This window comes from Cutaneotrichosporon cavernicola, assembly GCF_030864355.1.
Source record: "Cutaneotrichosporon cavernicola HIS019 DNA, chromosome: 2".
NCBI lineage: Eukaryota > Fungi > Basidiomycota > Tremellomycetes > Trichosporonales > Trichosporonaceae > Cutaneotrichosporon > Cutaneotrichosporon cavernicola.
Window position 1 is genome coordinate 2529256 of NC_083394.1, and position 22701 is coordinate 2551956.

A 22701-nucleotide genomic window follows, 5' to 3' on the forward strand; every position below is an offset into this window, starting at 1 on the left:
ACATTTTTCTGGAACACTCACAGTTGTGATCGCCCGACCTCCTATATACATACATCTGATGCTGCGGCCCAGCTTCGCGCGCGACATCGTGCGCCTGCGGGCGGCACGAACATTCCACTCGACGCTGTCATCTCGGCTGCAGAGGTGAGTGTGCGCCTGCCAGTCAAACTAACCGCAGCACCGTGCTCGAGCCGGTGGCAACAGCCGAGGACACCGCAGAGACGGCGCCAGAGCGGCAGCCACTGCCCGACACGGGTCTCCCAGATCCAAGCAAGTTTCCCCTCTACCGACCTCCACCACCTCCTAAGGAGAGGGAAGAGAAGATCGACCTCGCCAACCTCCCGACGGAGGCGGAGATTGACGTGATGGAGAAGGAGCAGATCACCGCGGACGCAATCAAGCACGTTCCCGAGTACACGGAGGACGACCTGCGTGCGTTCTACAAGAATGTAGTGTTGTCCGGCGCGGCTGAGAGCGCCCAGGATCTCTTCCCGCAGATTGCCGCGCCCGAGACCACCACGCCTGGCCAGCGGCGCTTCCTCCTGGGCGAGCTTGCGAAGCGTCTTGCGGCACCTGCGGGAGACGCCGAGTCCACTGTCCCAGCACTTCCTGAGGGCGTGGCGACGCACATGGCACTCACGGCTGCGCTCATGAAGGCCGCACCCGAGCCGACGGGCCTCACTGTCCCCCTCGGCCTCGTGACACAATCCGAATGGCGCGCTCTCTTCGACTCGTTCCTTGTACGGTCCGACCCAACCGGTGCTGAAGTTCTGCTCAGCACGATGGAGCGGCACGGCGTGATCCCCACCACCGACGACCTCAACGAGGTCATCGAGCTTTACGCGGCCAAGGGCCTGACATCTGAGGTCGCACGCCTCATCGAGGACTTTGAGGCTGGTGAGTTATGGTTCCCATACGTGTAACTGACAGCAGTCGGGCTCCCCGTCTCCGACTTCCACCGTGACATGATCATTAAGGCGACGCTTGGACCGGATGGGCAAGCACAACCCGCCCTCGACCTGCTGCAACAAGCCGAGAACCTCGGCCAGCCATTCCCCCAGACATCGTACAACCTCGTCTTGACCCGCCTGGTTGACGGTACGCCGACCGAGCTCCCCGATCCTCGCACGCGTGCGACGGCACTCGACCTCTTCGCGCACATGCGCCTCGCAGCGCATCCCATCCCGTCCAAGGAACTGTTCACGACCATGATCCGCCTCTGCGCAGCTCCGCAGGACCCGCAACCAGAGCGCGCTCGTGACTTGTGGCTCGAGATGATCGAGGAGCACGAAATGCAGCCCACGGCCGCCGAGTACAATGCGATCATCCGTGCTCTCGGCAGCACCAAGGCTGACTATCTCGAGGCGTACGAACTGCTACGCCAGATGCTGAGCATGCACGAGGAAGCAACGGCGGTGCCGTTTGAGGACTCAACCAACAAACTGTCTCCCTGGGTACCGACGCTCGAGACATTCTCAGCCCTTCTCGAGGGGACGAAACGCGCGGGCGACCTCGATCGCGCTCGCTGGGTGCTGAACGAGATGGTTGACCTGGCCCGCGCAGGTTCATTTTCGGGCCACCCAGGGTTGCAGGGACCGGACGAGGAGATGATGGCCCACATCTTCCAGACGTACGCTGCTTGGAGGCCACGCGTTAAGCGTGGCCACGTCAAGCACCGTGCATTGGAGGGAAAGGAAGTTGCGGAGGAAATTGAGGTCATGAGGGAGGCGACAGGCATCGAAGAGTATGCCGCCGCTGAGAGCTCTCGAGCTTCGGAGGCGGGTGTGGCGGAGGAGGGCGCAGGGTCCGTCTCAGCCTCTGCGGAGGCAAGGGACTCGGCTGCCACCTCCGTGGAGGCGCGTTTAGCTTCCGAGGAGGTGGCGCCGGCCTCATCCGACGTTGCTGAACTCGAGGAGATGGAGGGCGACGCACCAGGCGGACCACTTAGCCGTGCGGACGCATTGCGCGAGGCCACGGCCCTCTTCGAGGCCATCCTCGATGCAAACTCGCGGTCCGCGTCGTCGGCAACGAACCCGTTCCGCGGCGTAAAGGTCACCACGCGCCTCATCAACTCGTACCTCGCTCTGCACATGAGCCACTCGAGCCTCGAGTCGGCACGGCAAACATTCAACGACACGTGGGCGAAGCTCGAGACACCCGCTCCCAAGTATGGTTCCCATGCCATCCTGCCGAACGGCTACACTTACCTGGGTGTGCTGGAGCGATGTGCCCGTGGCATGCGGAAGGCGGACCGTGCTCTCGCTCAAGAGTGGGGGCGGGAGGCGTGGGTCCTGTGGCGCAAGTGGGCAGACATCGCGGAGGCGGCCCTGCCTGCCTCCAATCCTGCGAACAAACGCCAGCGGTTCCTCCTTGGGCTTGGTGAACGACAAGTAGAGAAAGTTTGGGTGGCGGCAATCCGCCTCCTGGCGATCGGGGAGGACACGCGCCGCTCTCTTAGTCTGCTGGACGAGTTTGTGCGCCTCTACCCGCCGGAGAGCGTACGGGACACGTACTCGCCATACATCGCACCCGAGTTCACCATCCGCATGACTATGCCCGACAGCATCGGTGAACCCAGCGTGCCGCCACACCTGATGTTCCGCGACCTGGAGGTGTTGCACAACAAGCTGGTGCGCGACGAGAACTGGGATGGCGTCGCGCGGATCAAGTGGGCGTGTTCGGCGTACGAGAAGGGTCTGGCGACGCGGCGCAAGTGGCGTTCGCGTGGTGTTGGTGTTGCGCGTGAGGTCCGTCAGCGCGCACGCGAGCGGGGCGAAAAGCCGCCACCTCTGGATTCGGCGCGCACGCAACCCGCCATCCCCGAACCGAAGGAGTGGAGGCCACGGGAGAAGCGCAGGGGGATGGGGCGAAAGACGGGTTGGAAGCGGAGAGAGTAGAGCATAGGCCACAGCATTAGAATTGCATATCACCCCTCTGTACGAATGCATCATTGTTCATCCGTCTGGTCGCGTGGCCGGGACAGATCATTAGAAGCACAGGAGCTGAGTCTTGTGCTCATCTCTTCACGTGAGCCTGTGGCACATGTGGAGCATGTGGTGCTGGCGAACTGGGAAAGAGTCTCAAGATCTCTAGGATCATACATGTAAAACACAAAGTTCTGGCACAATACAGTCCATTCAGTCCGTCAGATCCAAGTCGTTCTGAGAACCACCAAAACATGTTCTGAACTGTAACTTCCCTTCGACATCTCTCTCATGCATTACCAGCGTCTCCATTGCTCTTCGGGTAAACACTGGAGCAACCTCCATCATCTCCATCGTTTCCTGTCTCTCCACTCCTCCGCTGGATTCGCTAGTGCTTTCTATCAGCTTTTCATTATCGCCTCCTCCCCCATCCGGCACAGTCGCCGTGCTGTTGGACAAGGTCAAGTCAGCTCCTCCCCCACCGAAACAGATTTTCAGAATGCAAGTCGACAAGTCTTCGCCTGCAGGTGGCAAGAATAAGCGCAGGCTTTGTGGAATCGCGGGGTGGTTCGACCGCGCAACGACTCGCTGGTGACGGCTTCGTCCGGTATGTACATTCCTCCTAGCGCGTCCCAGTCACTGAAACAGTGGATGGACTGCTGCACATGGAATATCTTAGATCAGATTGAGGATCTGAAACCTCGCGTGACCCCCATTACCCCCGTTTCCTCAAAGCTACAATTCACGATTCTGTTTGACTAACCGATTTTTCAGGCATTTTGAATTGCTTACACAGGTAAAATCGATGCCACACTCCCTCACGTCGCCCTCAAGTTTACCAAGCTTCGGGCTACAGGCATCGCAGCGTGTGCTTACCCCCCATCCATGAGATGTTCACGCACACCCCCGATCTCTCCAATCTGGGGTCGCTCCCATAATTCGGAAGAACATCCGGCATAAGCGTTCGCTTGCGCTGTTTGTCAAATGCTGCTCTCAGCGTGACGTCGAAAGAATCGGAGTCCAGCCACGCGATCGCGCGAAGTGCGCCACCATCCTTCGCCGAATTGTCACTCTCTTGAGATCATTAAGACTCAATTTAGTAAATTGACACTAGTGCGCTTTTGCTTCGGACCTCGTATCATTCAGTCGCGCCAGTGAAATCCAGTGGGGTGTCTGGTTGGGCGAGTAAACCACTTGGCAAACACTGGCCTTCACTTTCCTACAGTTATAGGCCATCACCTTGTAATAACTCATCTTCTTCCATCCCCTCCATCCTTCTCTCCAGTCTGTGCAAGTATTCTCAATCATCCCACTCGGCCTGCTCCCTCTCTAAAGTTGCGAGTCCTATCCTCGGCTTCCTGCACAACTACTCTCGTTTTCTTGATCAAGTACTATACCATCTTGTACATTTGGCACCCCAGCATCGATACCACCCTACCATGGCTCGCGACCAACCCTGGAGAGACGTCCTAAGGGTCATATGCAAACTCGGATGGGTACGGAAATACCCAGGCAAGGGCAACGGCTCGGCGCACGAGCCGTGGGTGCACCCTGTCGAAACTGCGGTCCTCAACATCCCTAAGCACGGCCGGGATGGCTTAGTCAAGGCGGTTTACATCCAACAGATTATTAATCTGATCGGCTGGTGGCACTGCCCAGACTCTTGGTTAGGGTAAGCCTATTCATAAACTGATTCCCTACACCTGCTTACGAACCTCCAGCGGCCGTACCTTTAGCAAAGCCGAGTATGAGAAGCTCATCAAGGAGGAGGACAAGAGTGCCCATGAGGAGGAGCTGGCGAGCGAGGCTCATCAGGTCCGACGCTGCACGGGGCAAGAACGCTCGCGGAAAGTGGGGCAGGCAGCACGGCAAACAGGAGCTCCCCAACCCCCAGGCCACCGCTCCAAGCCGTCGCCCAAGTACAAGAACAAATCTCGCCGTCGTTAAGTGATCGGTACCAAGTCTGACCAAGCGCTCGTATGTTCCATGACGCCCACTTCAACAGTGAATACACCTCCCCACAACATACTGACCATAGGTGTCCGTCCAGTCGTTCCCTTTCCTAGATCCGGTACTCCGCCGAATACAATCTCTACCATCTCAAGCTACTTGTTCCAATAATTACGTCGTCACCAGGCTTTTGGTACATAAATCCGCACCACTAGCTCGGCTCCGACTGCTCTGCCCTCTTATCCTTTTGCCTTACCCGCACTTCCCTCAGTGTGTGTATCGTCCGGAATGTTGGTAGCGCCTCATGCATTATGCATTGCTTGTCCCAGCAGTGGAGTCGCCCGCTGCGGCTGATCTTGCGACCTGCCAGGCTTACCAGCCTTCCTCGATATGGCACGGTATTCATACTACGTCGGCTGGACGTGATAATTTGGCAGCCACTGGTCGAAATTAATTTGTGAATACTCAATTGGTTTAAATATTCAAATTGGTTGAAATTGGAACCATCGCACTAGCACGGCTGTTGCACTATCGTTGTGTCTAAACAATATCACCACGCGTCTATGCGGAAAGGCGTACCTACGAACGGCGCGGGCACGTGGAGCCTGGCCGATAGCTGCTCCGCCACAAGCGCCTCCTTCCGCGCCACATACCAGGCCTCACACGACAATCTCTCCAGACTATCCCCGGCCCTCCGGACCTCTGTCTGGCGTGGCCCAGAATATAAGATGATTAGTGAGATGGATTCGAATGTAGACATCTCTCATTCCAATACTTGTTTATCACGACACCGTCATTCTACCCATCATCCTTGACACTCGTTGATAATCACTGAACAGCACCGCGGCCAACCCACATCGAGAACGGGGGCCATCTCACATAACGTCTGGCCAATGCATGCAATACGGCGCATGTTGGTCTCGCCTTTCCCCTTCCGCCCCTACGTCCCACACCATCCCCATCCATCTCCATCCATCTCCACCCTTCTCCATCCACACTTATCCTTTGCATGACATCCTGTCCCTCTCCCTCCCGGTCGTCATATCCTCCCTCCGTGATTTCCGCTGCGCAAACACGGAGCAGTTCCTCCGCCTTCGGCTAAGGTTTCACTCTGACTCAAGCTCTGAATCTGACCACATCTGACAACGCCATCCCAAAGCCACTCAGGAACATGTCGACTTGCCATTCACCAGCCACACGGACATTTGCCGTGTCAATTCCCTAAAACCTCGACGGCAACTGGCCAAGCGCGCGTCTCCTAATGCGGGCGAAACTGGTGACCGTTTTAAGTGAGGAATCTGAGATATTCCTCGGCCTTTGGATGTTGCCGTTGTTGACCCCTACGAGGCCCACTAGCTCTGGAGCCCGAGCAGGTTCAAAACTGTTGTCAGTGCAAACAACTCTTTCTTGTTCATTACAACATTCTCTAGCGTTTTTTTGCCACTGCCGTCCTCCAAACGGCCCATCCAACGCTCAGTAGACCACGACCACCACCACGACCGCCACCACGACCACGACCACCACCACAATGGCCATATCGCAGCCCTACCTGCGGTTAAAGAAAGTCCTGGAGGATGGAGGCTGCAGACTCAAGCGGGTTGGGGCCTCCCATCACCACTGGGCCGGACCGCGCGGCGAGGACTTTACAGTCGCCGCCCATGGAAACAACGGGATGGTCACGGCTGCGGCCATAGCGGAGATCTTGGAGATCCTGGGCCATGATAATTGCCCGCCTCACTGGGCGAGGTGAGCATCTAAGTGGTGAATCAGCGCTGACAACACAGTGCCCGACTGAGAGGACGACGCAGCCAAGAGAAGAAGCGCAAGGCTGCGGAGAGAGCGACGAACTCCCCTTCCCCCGCCTCCTCCAGGAAAGGCCGCGCGGTTGTCCAAGGCGCCGTCATCCGAGGGTCGAAAGGGGGAGAAGACCGTGGAAGTTCCTCCACCTACTCGACACCTCCCCCCCCTCCCCCCCGATCAATCGGACTACGGTTGTAGCTATGTTTCGGGTCGGACATGATTGGCCCCATTTCCCAGTCTGTAGCTGATCTTGTTGTAGCGAGCGGTAAGCCCTATCTGCATATACCTTGTTCAGGAGTAGCTTTCGTCGTGTAATGGGTTCCACGTCATCCAAGCCGGTATTGAGGTGTTCCAGCAGCGTTTCCAATGCTCCATCGGGATTTCTTGCCTTGAACCGATTCCATTCTTTCGGAAGCAACAGCAACAAGGGCTGGGCCCGACTGTTAGGGGGTTGTCACTCGATGACATCCTAGACGAGACCGAAATCCGCCGCTGGAGGGAGCTCCAGGTCTAATCCACACCGCGTAGAAGCTGTGCAACCACTCTCGTATTATAGTGGATATATTGTGGGAATGCGTTGGGTGTCCCCAATCGCAGTAGACTGGCTCCCTCGATCAATCTACGACACGGACTAGCTCTTGTCAATTGTCAAGCTTAGTAGCGCCTTTCACGTTATTGGGCCGGCGACCAGAGGTCAATCGCCAACATTCAGGACGGCGACCAGAGGTCAATCGGCCACATTCTCGTTGTCAACTGGTGCCACAAGTTGTTCCCCGCGAAGAAGAGACTGATCACAAACCTGCCCTGCCTTGTAGGTTGACATTGGAGTCACTTATCATGTCGTGGAACAAGGAACGCGGCCAAGAATGCGTGCAGTTCAAGAGCGGAGCGAACGACAAGAAGCACCGAACAACATGGCGACGTCACGTGACCCTCTCGTCGTCTGAGGACCGACTTGTGAGCTCTGTTCTGTGCAGAGCTGCAGACTCGCAACAACAGCTGGCAATCAACCGGCCATAAGCATGTGGCGTCTCCCCTATACCGACAGCGACGCTCACCCGAACGGTAAACCTGTCCGTATCAGCGCGTTAGGTGCATTAGCACCCGGCTCCATTGGTGCTCCACTTCCATTGGTGCTCCACTTCCGGCCGTCGACAAGTAACGGAAAGAACGCACGCAAGCCAGAAGTGACAACGAGTGTGTCAGACGCTAAACGCAGACACTCCCAAAGAACCGTAGCGAACAAAGCGACGTTGAACCGAACGAAGCGGAAGCCCCGACAACAGAGCCGAAACGGAACAGTGGGAATGGCCGTTGGGCCCGTGTCATTGGCTTGTAGTTTGCCGATGCTACCGGAGACAGTGTAGCTGCAGTATGAGATACAGGCTCAGCGTCGATGGCCATGTGTGGTTTGCAAGGTGAGAGGTGAGAGGCCTGAGAAGCAGATACGTCTGATGGATGCCCAGTTATCCCGCGCCTCACATTCCCAAATCACTTCCCACGAGGGCTGCTCGCGCTGGTGCAACGCGAGTACGCTGAAGATAGCTCTTACGCGCGCGAGGGCCCAAGCTGTCAGGAAGGGGCCAGATGCCAAAGGTGGTTGGGGGAGCCGATACTGGAAGTAAAAGGTCAGGAATTCAGAAGCTAGAGCCTGCTGCTCGCCGCCAGCCAGCACTTGTTATGCATGACGAGTTGTCTAGAAGGGCTTGTCCGACTCGGGGGTGTTGTCGATGAAGTACTCGCGGACCTGAAGTCAGCTGTGTGAAGCGCGACAGCTTAGAGCAGGAGGGCCAAGACGGCCCGGCCATCAAACAGTCCCAATGAAGCGCATTTCCTCCACTTCTGCAGCAGCCCTCTCATCTCTCATCCCCTGCTCTCTTGGCACACTCACAACGGGGATCTTGTCAAGCACGTCCTTCTGGAAGAGAGGAACCGAGCTCATGAAGAGCGAAACGGCGATGCCCGCACCGGCACCCCAGAAGATAGCCGACGAGGCGAAGGGGCGGAGGAGCCTGTGTGTGTGCAAGTCGGGTACGGAGTGGGGTTGTAACGTCGGCAAAAGACACAGTGCAAGGAAAGCCGTCACGGAGTGGAGGGAGGTGCGCGAGAGGCGGCGTGAGATGGAGTTTGCCGAGGACGCGAGGAAGATGAACGAGATGTGGCAGAGATTCGGGACGCGGTGATGGGAGCGCGACGGGAGGGTGGTGAAGGGGAGGTTGGTCGGAGCGCGGTTTAACGATCACAGAGAACCTGGTCAGCAACATGTCACAGCGGGGACGGGGGTACGAACTCCGGGGTGAGGCCGGCGAAGTGCTGCTGGTTAGCATTCATCCACATGCGCTGATCGGGGGAATTTGCCAGACGTCCGACTCTCCGCCGAGGATACTCACGATCTGGGGCTTGATCTTGAAGGCGTAGGGCATTTTGGCGTTTCGGTCCGGGGGTGATTGACGGAGGAGAGGAGAGAGACGACGAGTAAGACTCTAGTGGCAGCGATCAGCTAACAGCACCAAACGATCAGTGTCCAATTGGTCCGCCATCCTCACAAAGCAGAGCGTTCTGTTCCGACAATCACACGTCATTAATATTGATAATAAAGTTGGGTGGAGGTCGGTCTCATCTCTTGCATCACCATTCCCACTAGAGAGTCACTCCATCACGACCATGCTGCGCACCCTCGCACGTAGCCTTGGGCCATCAACCCGATCCGCTACTGTCCGCCCAGTTGTCGCGACCCGTATTGCGGCGCGGTACTACGCGTCTCTGTCGCCTGATGCGCCGCCACCCACGCGGCCATACGACGTCTTCGATGAGGAGGGCAAGGCGCGGCAGCGCGACCGCGCTGTAATCCGCCTCCGCGAAGCCACGGAGGCAGGCGAGATCTCGGGCCCCGAGGTGCTCGACTATCTTCGTGAGGAGATGGCTGACCGGTTAGCAGAACGTGTGGAGGTACGTCTCCGAGCTGGCCATAGGTCTGACCCCTGGATCTCAAGGTTCCGCCCTCAACCATCCTCGACCTCTCATCGCACGCGGGACAGCTCACGCGTATCCTGCAGGAAGTGTTGGGCGACAAGCTTCCACAGTCTGAAGAGGCCGGCGGCGTGGTGGGAACTGGGCGGAGGAGGTGGATCATGGTCGAAGCGAGTGAAGGGGCGCTGAACCGCGACGCCGACGAGACCTTTGTGTACCCGCCCGAGCGAATCCACGCACCGTCGAGCGAGTTCTTGGCCCAGCCAGAAGTCGAGGCCATGCGGGACACTATTGACTGCGTCGTGAGCGCTGGCGGACTGAACTGGGTTGGCGATATTGTCGGCGCCTTCACCCAAATCCGCCACTTGCTCAAGCCGGACGGCGTGTTCATTGGCGCGGTGCTTGGTGGCGACACACTCTTTGAGCTTCGGTGCGTCTTATCTCGACGATAGGACGGGCAGCTTAAGCCCAATCATTGGCAAGCTGACATTAGTACGTCGCTCCAGCTCGCGGAGCAAGAGCGGCGCGGGGGTATCGCGAACCGCGTCTCGCCCATGATCGGTTAGTTTCCCCCCCCCAGTCAAGCTGACGCAGACACGACGGACGCACCGTCTCTCCTCAACCGGAGTGGGTTTACGCTGACTACGGTCGACACGGACGAGATTACCATCAATTTCCCCAGTATGTGGGAGCTGATTGCTGACCTGCGCGACATGGGCGAGAGCAATGCGATCCTGGGGCGCCGCCCGCAGATCTCGCGCGACGTGCTCTTGGCAGCCGAGGCGATTTACAAGGGTTAGTGAGAGTGCGGCTCTGCGAGTGAACAGGAGGAGCGGGACTCGAGATGACGAGTCATGCACCAGTCCGGCCCGAGAATTTCTCGTCTGTTTCAACCAGCTGACGCCCAGAACTCTACGGCAACGAGGATGGGTCGGTGCCCGCTACGTTCCAGATCATCTTCTTCATCGGGTGGAAGCCGGGACCGAACCAGCCCAAGCCGCTTGCGCGGGGCAGTGCCAAGACTAACCTCAAGGATGTGCTGTGATAGCTTTGCATGTAGCCATGACCACTGCTGCGCCGTTCTGAAAGAGACCCGGCCAGACAGTTACACGTCGTACATTGGCAAGAGAGTGAGATGGCGGTGGGAGGGTGACGACTGACCATCTCTCATGCCATGCAACGGGCCCTAACCTGCTCAAGTGTTCCTCATCGCCTGCAACTTCGCCGTGTCGTTGCCACTGGGGGAGGTGACGCCCACCTTCACTGACAACATCCTTGATCTCCTGTGTTCGACCAACAACGCCTTCCCGGCCCTTCCCGGCCCTTGCTCGCCCTTCGCCCTCAGCTCTCACTGCCACACACCCGCTTCCCCACAACCCCCCGTTGCCGTGCAAACACCCCATGGGCATGACTATCCTACAAGCCAGACCGCCGTCTACTGCTGCTCCTCCTCGCGCTCGACGTTGGTAATGCCCTGGCGCTTCTCGGCCAGACGCTGGGCGCGGCGCTCGCGCATAGCCTTGTTCTTGACACGGCGAGCCTCCATCTGGTCGGCGAGGTGCTTGGTGCGGAGCTTCTCGGCCTTGGCCTTGTGGATGTACTCCATGAGGACGCGCTTGTTCTTGAACGCGTTACCCTTCGACTTGAGGTAAAGGGTGTGGTAACTGGGGTCAGCTTGTCTCCTCGCAGAAAATCGGTGGCCAGCCGTGGGTTGCGACGAGAGGTGAGGGACAAGGTTTCGGATCCGAGGCAAGTGACTCCCTTCGGTGCCGTCACCCATCACATCCTTCCCTCCTCCGACTGCCACAGCTCTCGCAACCCTCGGCTCCGCCTGGGATTCGCTCGCACTCACAGGTGCTTGTCGATCTTGCCGGCCTCACGGTACTTGCGGAGGAGACGACGGAGGACACGCATGCGACGGAGCCACTGGACCTTGGTGGGCATACGGGCCTCGGCGGTACCCTTGCGCTTACCGGTGCCGGTGTGGCGACCGAGACGCTTGGAGGCGATCTGGTCACGAGTGCGGGCACGCGAGTGGATAACGGTGGGCTTGACGATGATGTGACCGTCCTTAAGGAGCTTGCGCACACCCGAACGCGAGTTGGCCTGCGCGATCTCGGCGGCCTCCTGGGGGTCGAGCCAGACTGCAATCAGCATACGCATCACCATCACAAGCGTCACAGGTCTCTCCCTCTCGCCACCACTTCCCGACGCCACCATCCACCATCCCTTCCTTGCGCGCGCCGCGCAAGATCGAGATGGATCCGCGCTTTCCCGCCACCGCCGAGTTTGAGGGAGAGACCGCGATGAAACCGCGCGCGAGACCTACTCTTGCGCTTGCCGACGCCGGCAACCGAGGCGGCGAGGCGCTTCTGCTGGGACAGGTTGGAAAGGCCCATTTTTGGTGTGGTAAACTTGACGGATAGAGGTCGCTGCTGTCGACTGTCAACTCTTGCCTCAGACCAGCGGGCGGGCGACCAAATTTGGTCCCGCAACATCGTTTGGGAAATGTCGGCACATCACATAACACCGAATCTCGCCGATGTGGCACACGCTGGAAATAGAGAATCAGCTATTTCCGGATTCAGTTCAAGTCCAACTGAAAGTCCAACTGATACATGGGTGGTTTACTGGCACAGTGCTCTATGTCTCATCCCCTGTCCTATCTGCTATCTATCATCTACTGACCCGCCAGCCCGCGAATCACCGCGCTCATACTTGCCTGATCGTTCGCAGCGCACTCTAGTCCTCGTTCCAGCCCTGCCCCTTCCATCTCCCGCTCAAACCGTGGAATAGGACGCGTCGCCCACCACTTCGCCATGAGCGGTACCCGGTACCCCAGTACCACAGGCTCTCGCCTGGTACTGATCGCGCAGCACCACTCCCAGGTAAACTGGGGAAGAAGGAGCGGACATGGGTGAGCAGCTGCTGTATCGCCGTGTCGGGTGCAAGCATCGCCTCCTCCTGTAGGATGCTGTTGTCAGCGTCATCCAGCACTCTACTCACAGGACATCGCCCACGCGCACGGGACCCTTGACGTTGCGCAGCTGATCTGGTGTCACACCATAGCGGACGATGAGGTACCTCAGCACGGCATCAGAGAATGGGCCCGGCCCCGTGAGGTCAAGCGCCCCCAGCGTCGGCGTCTCCTTCTGCGCCTCGACGTTGACGAGGTCCATGATCGTCGCGAGCGTGTCAATGAAGATGGGGTGGTTCGGTTTGGACTTGCGCGTCAGCACGTTCACTCAGTAGCACTAACGGAGAGGACGTATTGTGTGAACTGCAGGCTTCGCCCCCCACCAGAGTTCTTCCACGAGCGGCGGAACCGCTGAGGCGACCACATCATCCAGCGGCGCCAGTCCCACGCGATTGATGAGTCAAACTCGACGGCCACGACAACGTTGATGTCTGGCGAAAGGAGCGTCGTCGCGTCTTCCGGCGGCACTGGTTCGCGGTTGAAGCGGAACGGTGCGCGGCGCTCGTGCCGGTGCACACCAGGGTATGGAGGCGAGAACCGCTTCGCTGGCTCCGCTTCAGTCTCATTGTCCGGCAATCCGCGCTCCCAGACGCGGCGGTTGGTCGTGTCGATGCCCTTCTCGTGGTACGCGAGGATCTGCTCAAGCGCGACGAGATCTGGGTGCGTGATGCACTTCGCGTTGAGGCCCCAGAAGTATGGGTGTGCGATGGGCTGTAGTTTAGCATCCGTGGGACAACATGACGCGGCATAAACTTACCGCTGTGTCCGAGTCAGCGTACACACCGCCACTGAACAGGATGGCCATGTATCTGAAGTCAGCAATGTTATGGCTACAGGACTCACCGGTAGACGTCGGCGCGCAGCACGCCAAACTCGAGCTGCTCCCATGTGTGGCCCCACGCACTCTCTTGATCGAACACGCTTGCGCCGAGCCACTCGGAGACCTGTGCATCGATCTGTCCGTCGTCGGCGATAATGCTCGACCACGTTCCGCCCTTGCGCGCCGGCTCAGCCCACGCGGTCTCGGGGAGGAGGGCAGCGAGCTCCTGCTCAACGGGGAGAGGAAGAAGCGCGTTCCACAGCCGATAGAGGTCCGCGACGCCCGAGTCACCGGCGCGGTCAGTGCTGAACAGCGCGCGAGGGAGCGGCGCGCCTCGTGGAGGCGCGAAGCGAGCTAGCCGCGACAATGAGTCCTCGAACGCGAGGCGGGAGGTGCTTGACGCTAGAGTGTGCGACACAAACTTTCGCAACCGCTTGGTGTACGCATCAACGCTCGCGTCAAACGTCTCACTCCCGTCGCCAAACTTGCGGGGCGCTCGCACACTTCGAGCCGCCTTCTTCGCGTTGTAACCTCGCTGGTGAAGGGCAGCCGTGCGCGCTGCCTCGTAGCGTTCCGCAACCTCTTCGCGCGGGACTGTCCATAGTCGGGATAGCTCGTCGGCGGTGATCGTCAACCGTGGCGCGCGGCGCCATGGCGCAAAGAGGAACAGGAGCACGACAACGCCAATCACGACCTTGACTGGATTGGAGAGGCGCATTTGACGGAGGGAGGACCGCCGCGTCATGACGTCGCGTCGTTTCATCACGTTAGTCGTAAGGTGCCGACCTTGAGGGGCGGCGATGATGTGAGAGGGAGTGTAATGGAAAGGAATGGGAAGATGGATACTCAAGTCGCGGCGGAAGTTGATCTGGTTGTCGTGACGGATACTCGGGAGGATGCTGGAAAGGCACTGCCTATTGTGCTCTTTTCCCTGACCAGTCACATCTCCCCCCACGGGGTCTCAGGAGTTCAGGGCAAGACACACATTAGGGCCACGTGGAGGGCGGAAATAGTTTAAAGGGGGGTTATTAACAAGGGATTTTTATCGCAAAAAGTCACCATCTGTCGGATTCGGCGTTAAGGTCATGTCGAACGGAGATGAGGCCCTAACTCCGTTCAGGATCTGCTTGCCCATCGTCCAAGTGGTCGTTGCCATCACCGCCCGTCCGCCAACCGCCAACCCTCAAAAACGTCGATGTGAGTCGGCACCCAGCACCGCGGACACCGAGCAACATCCTAACGCCCAGCATGTCGTACCAGTCCAAGATCTTCCGCAGCGCCAACGCTCCCCGCACCGCCCCCACCGAGGTCGAGCAGCAGATCGCGCAGGCCCTTCTGGACCTCCAGACCAACGTTTCGGACCTCCAGAACGAGCTGGCTCCTCTCCAGATCTCGTCGGCGCGCGAGGTCGACGTCAAGGGCGGCAAGAAGGCGATTGTCGTCTTTGTCCCCGTTCCTCAGCTCAAGGCGTTCCACAAGATCCAGCAGCGGTAAGTCGTCCTCTCACAGCTGGACAGCCTCATGGCGCAGCCCACCCGGTACACGCCACCAGGAGATGCGCGGGTAGACGGAGGTTCTTTTTAGGGCCACCTCCCCGCGCTTTTCCTCGGTCCGCGAGTACCGGGTTCGAACGTACCCCTGTCCAGGATGCTGACTAGTTTTTCGCGATTATCAACGACACACGCCGTCGTAATGCCCAAAATATCGTTATCCCATCAGCCTCACCCGTGAGCTCGAGAAGAAGCTCTCCGACAAGTTTGTCGTCTTCGTTGCTCAGCGCCGCGTCCTCGCCAAGGAGTCGCGCAAGTCGGGCGGCAAGCTCGGCCAGAAGCGCCCCCGCTCGCGCACCCTCACCGCCGTCCACGAGAAGACCCTCGAGGACCTCGTCTTCCCTTCGGAGATCACCGGCAAGCGCATCCGTGTCGCTCAGGACGGCCACAAGGTCGGCAAGGTCTACCTTGACGCCAAGGACCAGAACACCCTCGAGTACAAGCTCGACTGCTTTGCCTCGGTGTACAAGGTCCTCGCCGGTAAGGACGTCGTCTTCGAGTTCCCCACCACCACCGCCGAGTAATCGTTATGATCGCGGGCTATAGGGTTATGGACGACATGCATCTCAGACGGGCTCGGCCAGTCTGCTGTACATCATAGAGCCGGTGCGGCGTGAAGGGGTTGGAGAAGGGAACAGGCGGGACTGGGCGACTGGGCCTGGTCGTGCGTGAACTGACCGTCGTTGCCTTGTCTGCAGCTGCGGGTGCTCTGAGGCCCAAGTCGCGTCCGGGGCCTGATGAGAGCGCAAAAGGACGCAGTTCAGGAATGAATGGATGATGCTGCACCCTCGCGAGGCCTCTGACACCACCCACAGCCATCCACCACCGCGGTGCTTCACATCTTGCATCTGCTTGATCTATCAATGTCAGATGTCCTCAACAGACTAGCTCACGCGTTCACGCGCGCAAAGTAGTCCGCGAGGCGTTGGTACACAGCATCGAACTGCTTGCGGTTCTCGGGGTCGCTGAGGTCGGCACGGGCGCCGACCCATCCGTGGTGGCTGCGTGTTAGTCCTCCTCCTCTCGTTTCCCATCACTCAGACGCGCAACTCACACAGTGTCATACAATACGTAGTCGCACTCCTTGGCGAACGGCTTCTCCTTCATCTTAGCTGCGATATAGTTGACGGGTTCCGTAGGCTCGTCCTTGGACGGGTAGAACCCGAGGGGACGTGCTAGGTTGTCGCCGTCCTCGTCGGTGATCATAGCGGGGTGGCACGTCGCGCCGGAATGGAACGTGTCCGTGGCGAGCGAGAGCAGGCAGATCTTGCCGCCTGGCGTTAGCGGTTGCTCCCCATGTATTGGCAAGAGCTACAATTGCAGCCCTGCTCTACACACCCCAGCAATAGCCTAGGATTGAGACTGTCTTGTAGTCCTTCTTGAGATGCTGCGCGAACTTGATTACCTCGGGCAGGCGGTCCGAGATCTTGGCGCTGCTATCAGCTGCTTCGCGCCAGGTGAGATCTCACGTCGTCTCGAAGAACTTCTGCAAGCGTCAGCGTCAGTACGCACGTAGACATACCTTCAGCAGCTCCTTGTCGCCATCCCTCTCTGGCGGGAACGGCTTGCCCCGGAATACGTCTGGGGCGTAGAGCTTGTGCGGGATGGTGAGGGTGAGGTGGTTTGCGAGGAGGTCCCAGCCCTGTCATCAGTTGCCAGCCGAACTACGCCGCCTCACACGCAGCGACGTCTCCCTGTAGTTAGGTTCTGCAAGAGGTTGCTGTTTAAGCAGGCGCGGAGGAGTGCAGGATAGAGTGAGATGGTAGGGTGCGGTAGCGTGGTTGTAGAAGTGGGGTCTGTCTAGAACTCGCTCCAGCAGAGTGTCCACGATTGATCCGAGGGTTCACCGCCCCTTTAGCAGACGAGCACGTACCAAAACCCAAAGATGTCGTAAATGACGACGACCGCATGGTCGGCCTTCTCGGGCCCAGTCTTGCGTCAGAATGCCCACTCGGGACTCACAACATAGACCTTGTCAAAGTCGCCGACCTTCTCGTACGTCCCAGCGGCCTCGTACCCCGACTTCTGGGAGACGGGATGTGCGACTTTGGGGCGCGGTGCCTGAGGCGGGCAACAGACAGTGTCGGAGGCCATTGTAGAGGAGTAATGGATGTTGCGGAGGGAGTGAAAGATGGTCCGAATGTGTTGGGGTGTGGAGAGAGCGGGGAATGTGGAGGCACCAACGTCACAGGCTTCCCTGGTCCGCGTCATACCCCCACCAGACCAAGAGTGCAAGCAGGCTGGCTGGAGCGGTGAGTGTACACTGAGTACACATTGCAGGCGGAGGCGTCTTAAAGTGCGACAGAGCATTGGCGATGTGCGAGCGTCAACGTTTGGGGAGCAGAGATGGGGTTGGGCCGTGAGAGTGGCGCAGCTGCCAGCAGGATGACTATGGCAACGTTGGATGCTGGATCGATAAAGAATAGAAGCGAGGCAGACGGAGAAAGGATGAGAGAAAGGCAACACGGGGACATGGGGAAGTGGCAGGTACATTTACACGACTACCACAGCGTGCACACTCTCATACAGCTCAGCCAAGTATGGAATGCAACCTGCCTCGTCGGTCTTCCTTTCACCCATTCTTCATCAATCCGTCCTCGTTCTCTGTCGTTCTAACCTCTAACGTGGTCGCATACGATGAGTACTTATTGAGAGGGGATCTTCCTCTTTAATCCTTCACACCCGATGTCATCCATCATCCATCCGCGTCCAAACCCATTCCTCAGTCTCCACCCAACAAACACAACAACCTGTCCGTCGCATGCTGTCTAACATCTACACATCCTGGCTCAATCTCAACATGACCTCCGTCACAGCCTCCTCCGTCATCCCGAATACAGGGAAAGACTCGGTTGAGCTGGCCCCGAAGGGACCCAGCCACCCCGGCGCCTCACCGATAACCAGAAGCTGCGGCTGGGTGCTACTTCCCACGGATGATATCTCCACGACATCAACATGTTCTCACACCCGTACGTGGTCGGGATTCCCCGCATATGGTGGTCGGCACGGTACGTTCCACGGCACACAGAGCAAGCGATGAGATATATCGAGGCAGACGGGTACCTCCGCGATGGCATAGTGTTCAGACATCCATAAGTAGCACGCGAACCATCTCACCAGCAGGTTGTGGTCATGCGGCGAGTGCATCGAGCGTGGCGTCTACGTCTATGAACTCGACAGTCGCTGGCACGAGTGGGTTGTCACCTCTGTTGCTGACTCATGGGGATAAGCCGAATCTCCTCGGCGTGCGCACTGAAATGACCTTGTCCGCGCGCTGGACGACTTGGCAGGCGAATGTGTACGCCATCAGGACCAAGTTGCACTTGAGATTTCACGGCACTTGATCAAGAGCGTCGCGATGTTTGATACTGAGCTCCCAGGCGTTCGGGGTCGCTCGACAGGAGGCCCGAGACGAGTTTCTCCGGTTTCAATTGCGCTACAAGCAGGTACCCCGTGCGCCGCTGTCCGCACAGCTCAAGGCTGGAATACCACCAATGCAATGGCATGACTCGGCCGCTGTCTCTCACAGTACCGCAGTCGCAAAAACACTCCATATCTTTATCAACTGGGCTGAACAATGACAAGACCGGCCATCTTCGAGCTCTCTTTAGTGCATCCAAGATCGAGTAGTGTATGAAGATTAGCAGGTGGAAGGGGTTTGCCCAGCGTATGTGCACATGACCGTAGACAAGGATTGAGAGATCCTCCAGTCCGCCATCACATGAGCCCAGGTGCAGATCCATCGTAAACCCGAGACCCGTGCATGGCCATCTGGTCTCATGATCGCGACCCGTGACAGCAAAGACAATGGTGGGGGCGTCACATATCGGTGGCGGCAAGGGAGAGCACTGTGGCCCGAGTGGCCCGAGTGGTCGCGACCCGTGACAGCAAAGACAATGGTGGGGGCGTCACATATCGGTGGCGGCAAGGGAGAGCACTGTGGCCCGAGTGGCCCGAGTGGCTCGCCAGTAAATAGTGGCGTAGGACAGCCACAGAGCGACATCATGTGCCCAGCCGTGGCGAGCGAGCGGCTTATCGGACCCGCATAAACCCCGGATCGAGCGGTGCATCGCGCATCGCGGATACGGCCCTTGCTTTTGTGAACCGGTGTAAACGAGCGCAGGCTGAAACGCAGCCCGTGCATCGTTCCGGAGGAAATGGAAAAGATCAAGCACAAATAGGCTGGTGGCTGAGCGGTCCAAGCATGGAATTAGCCAGAGCTATCGGATAGAGCAATGGTTGATTGAGGCCCATCTTGGCGAATTTGGCTCATGTTCGGGTCAACTTCGGGGGCGGGGCAGGGCATGCTGGTTTCTGCACCATAGATCCGAGCATTGTTGGAGTCGGACAAGTTTGCATTCCTTCTGATACAACTGTTTCTCCATACCCAGCCTCATTGCGGCGTTGTGGCGTGTACAATTTGTACAAATAAGAGTTTTCACTAACTTAGGATGTAATATGTTTTTTGTGCCAACCAATGGCGCCTAGTCGAGGAACGGGCGTGAGTTCATGCGCTGTGCAACCTCCCATGGGGTCAGGTCCTCGGGGTCGTTGTCGTGGTAGCGCCAGAATGTCTCCATCATGTGGCTCGCAGCCCGGTTGTCAAAACAGGCATGGGGACTGCTGTCAGCGGAATGTACATGGTGGGAATGCCGACAAGCCACGGTATTGGCCTCGGCATTGACAAGTACTCACCCAAACTCTGACAAAAGCTCAACAGCCGACTGCCGCATCGGGTCGCCTTTCGGGATGTGGAAGCCGGCAATGACTAGCGGCCAGGTCAGCCACACGATGCGGCCGTACATTGCGAGCATCTCCTTGGCAAGCTCGATGATGGCGCGCGACGCGCTCACGATGCGTGGGTCGGATGAGCTGACGCCAAAGACGACGCGGTGCAGGCGGATCTTGGTCGCGTGGCGGTATGCAATGTTGCCGTACTGCGTGCGCGGGTGGAAGGGCGTAAAGTTGCACGCATTGTCCCACACCTTGAGCTCGGCGAGAAGGCCGTTGGCCTGCTCCTCGAGCTCCTGCTTGTCGGTGAGCATGGTCGTGGGCGCGTTCGTGAGCGTCACAGTGCCGCCAGGAGTTGTGGCAGTAGTGAGGGTTCCGCCCGACTGGATCTCGGCCATGCTACCGTTCTGAGGGAGGCGAGCGGTGGCGCGTGGTGGCAGACGGAGGAGGAGAGAGGAGACGTGCGGCTCGGCGTTGTGGTGCTCGGCGAGGACGTAACCCTTCTCGCGAACACGCGATACGAGCGTACATGCGCGAGAGATGAGGTCGACCATGCCGCGCGACATACCAAACATGCGCTCTATGCTCTCCCACTCGTTCTCGTTCATGCTCCAGCTCTCGGCCTCGAAGAACCAAGGCGTGAAAGCATCACGTAGGATCGACGGCGCGAGCTCGGTGGTCATGCACCCGAACACGTCGCGGATAGCGAGCTGCTCGAACACGAAGCGCGAAGGCGAGAGATGGTCGCGAGGCGAGTCGACAAGGAGCGCCTGGGCGCCGCCCATGCGGCTGATCAGCGACAGCACTTGTGTGATGAGCGAGTGCCATGCTTCGTCGGCGGCGAGGGACTGGCGTTAGGACAGAGGGCCGCTTATCGGCGAGATAGCCGACTCACGCTTGCAATGATGCAGCTCAGGAGCGCGGCGAGGACAAGCTCGACCTCAGTCTTGTCGATGCTCTTTGGGGTTCCGTCAGGGTTCTCTAGTGCGCAGCGCACGAGCTCGAGCACGCGCGGCCGGGTTGTGCGGGTGATGCGCCAGGCACCCTCCTGGTCGTCTGGATTGGAGACGTAGCGCAAGTGCACGGCGCCCACTGCGAGCATTGCCGTCCGAAGGGCGTCTGCCGCTGGAGATACCCTGGTAGAGTTAGATCCGTTCAAGAACACTTGCTTTTCCCGTGGCATGCGGCCTATGGACCGATGGCCGAAGGGGAAACGCCAACACTTACCCAGGTAAATGTGTAAACGCCAGTGGCGCGTGCACGGTGAGCCATGGGTTCCAAGGGTTGTGGGGCGCCTCGAATGCGAGGATAATGTGCACGGTGCGAGACAAATAATGGCGGATAACGAGGCGCTCGTCACTGTGGGGGGCGTCAGCACGAAAAATCTCGGGGCAGTATGATTCTAGCGATAGGCGGTCACCAGCAAACTCACACAGAGGGGAAATATGGCTGGAGGAATGATCTGTGGACGTTGTCAGTAACGGGCACACCGTGTTGGTGTTGGCGTTCGCCGGAGACTACTTACGGGTCCATCATCATCTCGGCGCGGAGAATGTCCGGAATGAGCTCAACTTGCCGCTCCTTGCCCTTTAGAGATGAAACCGTGGTCGGTAGTGACGACACGAATGTCTCGGGGGCGTGGAACGGGAGCTTGAAGCGCCTTTTGGGAGGTTCCGAGACAGTGTGAGTACGGGGCTTGCGAGGGCGGTTCTTGCGGCGTTGCACTGGGTCATCTGGGGGCCAAGTGCACTTGGTGGTCAGCAGAGCTCGCTCACAACAGACAGCTCTTGGCGCCACATACCTCGCGTTGTCCAATCTGACATTTTTCGCAGATGGGCCTCAACTCGTCGCACTTGACCTTGCGGCGACGGCAAGTGAAGCAGCCCGACCTGGAGCGCTGACCTCCTGGTTCGGGAGGGGAGCCGGTAGCAGTTGGAGGGGTGAGGTCTGCGATTGTGGTGGTAGTGGTGGTGGAGTTTGTTGTTGGGTCGCCTGCGAATAGTGCTAGGAAGGGATCCATGGTGAGCTCTGGACTTGTTGACATGATGTATGTTGAGTGTGAGAGGGAGACGGGTGACAAGGAGGAAGGGGCGGGGGGGGGGGGGGGGGAGGGAGGGGAGAGATGGGAATGAAATGTTTAAGTGATTGAAGAAAAGGATGAGAAGGGGTTGATGAAGGGGGTGATGAAGGTTGATGTGGGGCTACTTTGCGGGGTCAAGGATTTGATACTAATGAGTAAAGATGTTCAACTTGGGGTCTCTATGGGGGGATGGTGAGGGGGAACACTAAAGGGAGCGAGTCAAAGGAGACACGCGCGCGTGCCAGTAAGGCAAAGCCATCCAACCCAACCTTCCTTCTCCTCCCCCCCCCCCCCCGCATTCAACTCGACGACAAGAGATACCTTTTCCCCAAGTTACAAACACCGCACTTTACCCACCATTCCGATCTCTCTCTTCCCCTTGCTTTTCTCCTCTTCCCCTTTTCAACTGGACAGTGACTGGAAATGGGTTTAAGGCGGTGATTGCAGGAACAGCAAAGTGGAGGTCACGTGATCTCGGCTATCAGTTGACCGTTAGTAAGTTGTCTTGTTTTCCCTATCAGAGCCCAATAGAACTAAGGGTTCATGTTCGAAACCCACGCTCTATCCAGGTTCCCAACTTCAAGGCCCTGGCCCCAGGTTTCTCTATTCAAAAGGTTGTCTGGATTATTAGCAAAGTGTAAACCGGGTTGTAAATTAGAAACCTTGTGGAATAAACCCCTGAAAGCGGACGTCATTGTCCATCATAAGCCGCGGACGAGTTGGTTTACTTTACTCGCACGGACCACTTTACTCCTTCCTCAACGCCTCGACGCCTCAAATCACCAACCGTTTCAACCCCAACCCCCTACACTTCCTGCTCGTACTGTACTCGTACTCGTACTCGTTACTCCTATACTCCGACGCCTACGACCCGCACCCGCACACTAGGTCTGGGCCGA

General features: G+C 58.4%; 9 protein-coding genes across 9 annotated transcripts; 4 read left to right on the top strand and 5 right to left on the bottom strand.

Moving 5' to 3' along the window:
• Positions 1 to 58: 58 nt before the first annotated feature.
• On the top strand, positions 59 to 2897 carry CcaverHIS019_0209880 (uncharacterized protein; the record flags this gene model as incomplete). Its single annotated transcript, XM_060598061.1, has 3 exons — positions 59 to 144; positions 179 to 897; positions 934 to 2897. 3 exons carry the CDS (start codon positions 59 to 61, stop codon positions 2895 to 2897), a joined length of 2769 nt encoding a protein of 922 aa, XP_060454892.1.
• A 1466-nt stretch (positions 2898 to 4363) lies between these two features.
• Positions 4364 to 4990, top strand: CcaverHIS019_0209890 (uncharacterized protein; the record flags this gene model as incomplete). The annotated part of the gene is made up of 4 exons (XM_060598062.1): positions 4364 to 4596; positions 4646 to 4775; positions 4897 to 4901; positions 4963 to 4990. 4 exons carry the CDS (start codon positions 4364 to 4366, stop codon positions 4988 to 4990), a joined length of 396 nt encoding a protein of 131 aa, XP_060454893.1.
• Positions 4991 to 8370: 3380 nt separating this feature from the next.
• Positions 8371 to 9097, bottom strand: CcaverHIS019_0209900 (uncharacterized protein; the record flags this gene model as incomplete). Its single annotated transcript, XM_060598063.1, has 4 exons — positions 8371 to 8421; positions 8566 to 8686; positions 8965 to 8987; positions 9065 to 9097. 4 exons carry the CDS (start codon positions 9095 to 9097, stop codon positions 8371 to 8373), a joined length of 228 nt encoding a protein of 75 aa, XP_060454894.1.
• A 241-nt stretch (positions 9098 to 9338) lies between these two features.
• Positions 9339 to 10689, top strand: CcaverHIS019_0209910 (uncharacterized protein; the record flags this gene model as incomplete). The annotated part of the gene is made up of 5 exons (XM_060598064.1): positions 9339 to 9623; positions 9668 to 10074; positions 10138 to 10205; positions 10239 to 10439; positions 10553 to 10689. 5 exons carry the CDS (start codon positions 9339 to 9341, stop codon positions 10687 to 10689), a joined length of 1098 nt encoding a protein of 365 aa, XP_060454895.1.
• Positions 10690 to 11079: 390 nt separating this feature from the next.
• Positions 11080 to 12043, bottom strand: RPL19B (uncharacterized protein; the record flags this gene model as incomplete). Its single annotated transcript, XM_060598065.1, has 3 exons — positions 11080 to 11308; positions 11497 to 11788; positions 11974 to 12043. 3 exons carry the CDS (start codon positions 12041 to 12043, stop codon positions 11080 to 11082), a joined length of 591 nt encoding a protein of 196 aa, XP_060454896.1.
• A 343-nt stretch (positions 12044 to 12386) lies between these two features.
• On the bottom strand, positions 12387 to 14159 carry CcaverHIS019_0209930 (uncharacterized protein; the record flags this gene model as incomplete). Its single annotated transcript, XM_060598066.1, has 5 exons — positions 12387 to 12618; positions 12651 to 12868; positions 12904 to 13332; positions 13379 to 13430; positions 13465 to 14159. The coding sequence occupies 5 exons, from the start codon at positions 14157 to 14159 to the stop codon at positions 12387 to 12389; spliced, it is 1626 nt and encodes a 541-aa protein (XP_060454897.1).
• A 25-nt stretch (positions 14160 to 14184) lies between these two features.
• CcaverHIS019_0209940 (uncharacterized protein) lies at positions 14185 to 15515 on the top strand (the record flags this gene model as incomplete). Its single annotated transcript, XM_060598068.1, has 4 exons — positions 14185 to 14214; positions 14562 to 14638; positions 14689 to 14931; positions 15161 to 15515. 4 exons carry the CDS (start codon positions 14185 to 14187, stop codon positions 15513 to 15515), a joined length of 705 nt encoding a protein of 234 aa, XP_060454898.1.
• A 365-nt stretch (positions 15516 to 15880) lies between these two features.
• Positions 15881 to 17085, bottom strand: CcaverHIS019_0209950 (uncharacterized protein; the record flags this gene model as incomplete). The annotated part of the gene is made up of 8 exons (XM_060598069.1): positions 15881 to 15992; positions 16046 to 16265; positions 16330 to 16424; positions 16461 to 16477; positions 16514 to 16633; positions 16670 to 16685; positions 16865 to 16923; positions 16954 to 17085. The coding sequence occupies 8 exons, from the start codon at positions 17083 to 17085 to the stop codon at positions 15881 to 15883; spliced, it is 771 nt and encodes a 256-aa protein (XP_060454899.1).
• Positions 17086 to 19475: 2390 nt separating this feature from the next.
• On the bottom strand, positions 19476 to 21742 carry CcaverHIS019_0209960 (uncharacterized protein; the record flags this gene model as incomplete). Its single annotated transcript, XM_060598070.1, has 7 exons — positions 19476 to 19611; positions 19687 to 20570; positions 20618 to 20858; positions 20950 to 21081; positions 21155 to 21184; positions 21248 to 21471; positions 21524 to 21742. The coding sequence occupies 7 exons, from the start codon at positions 21740 to 21742 to the stop codon at positions 19476 to 19478; spliced, it is 1866 nt and encodes a 621-aa protein (XP_060454900.1).
• Positions 21743 to 22701: the final 959 nt, after the last annotated feature.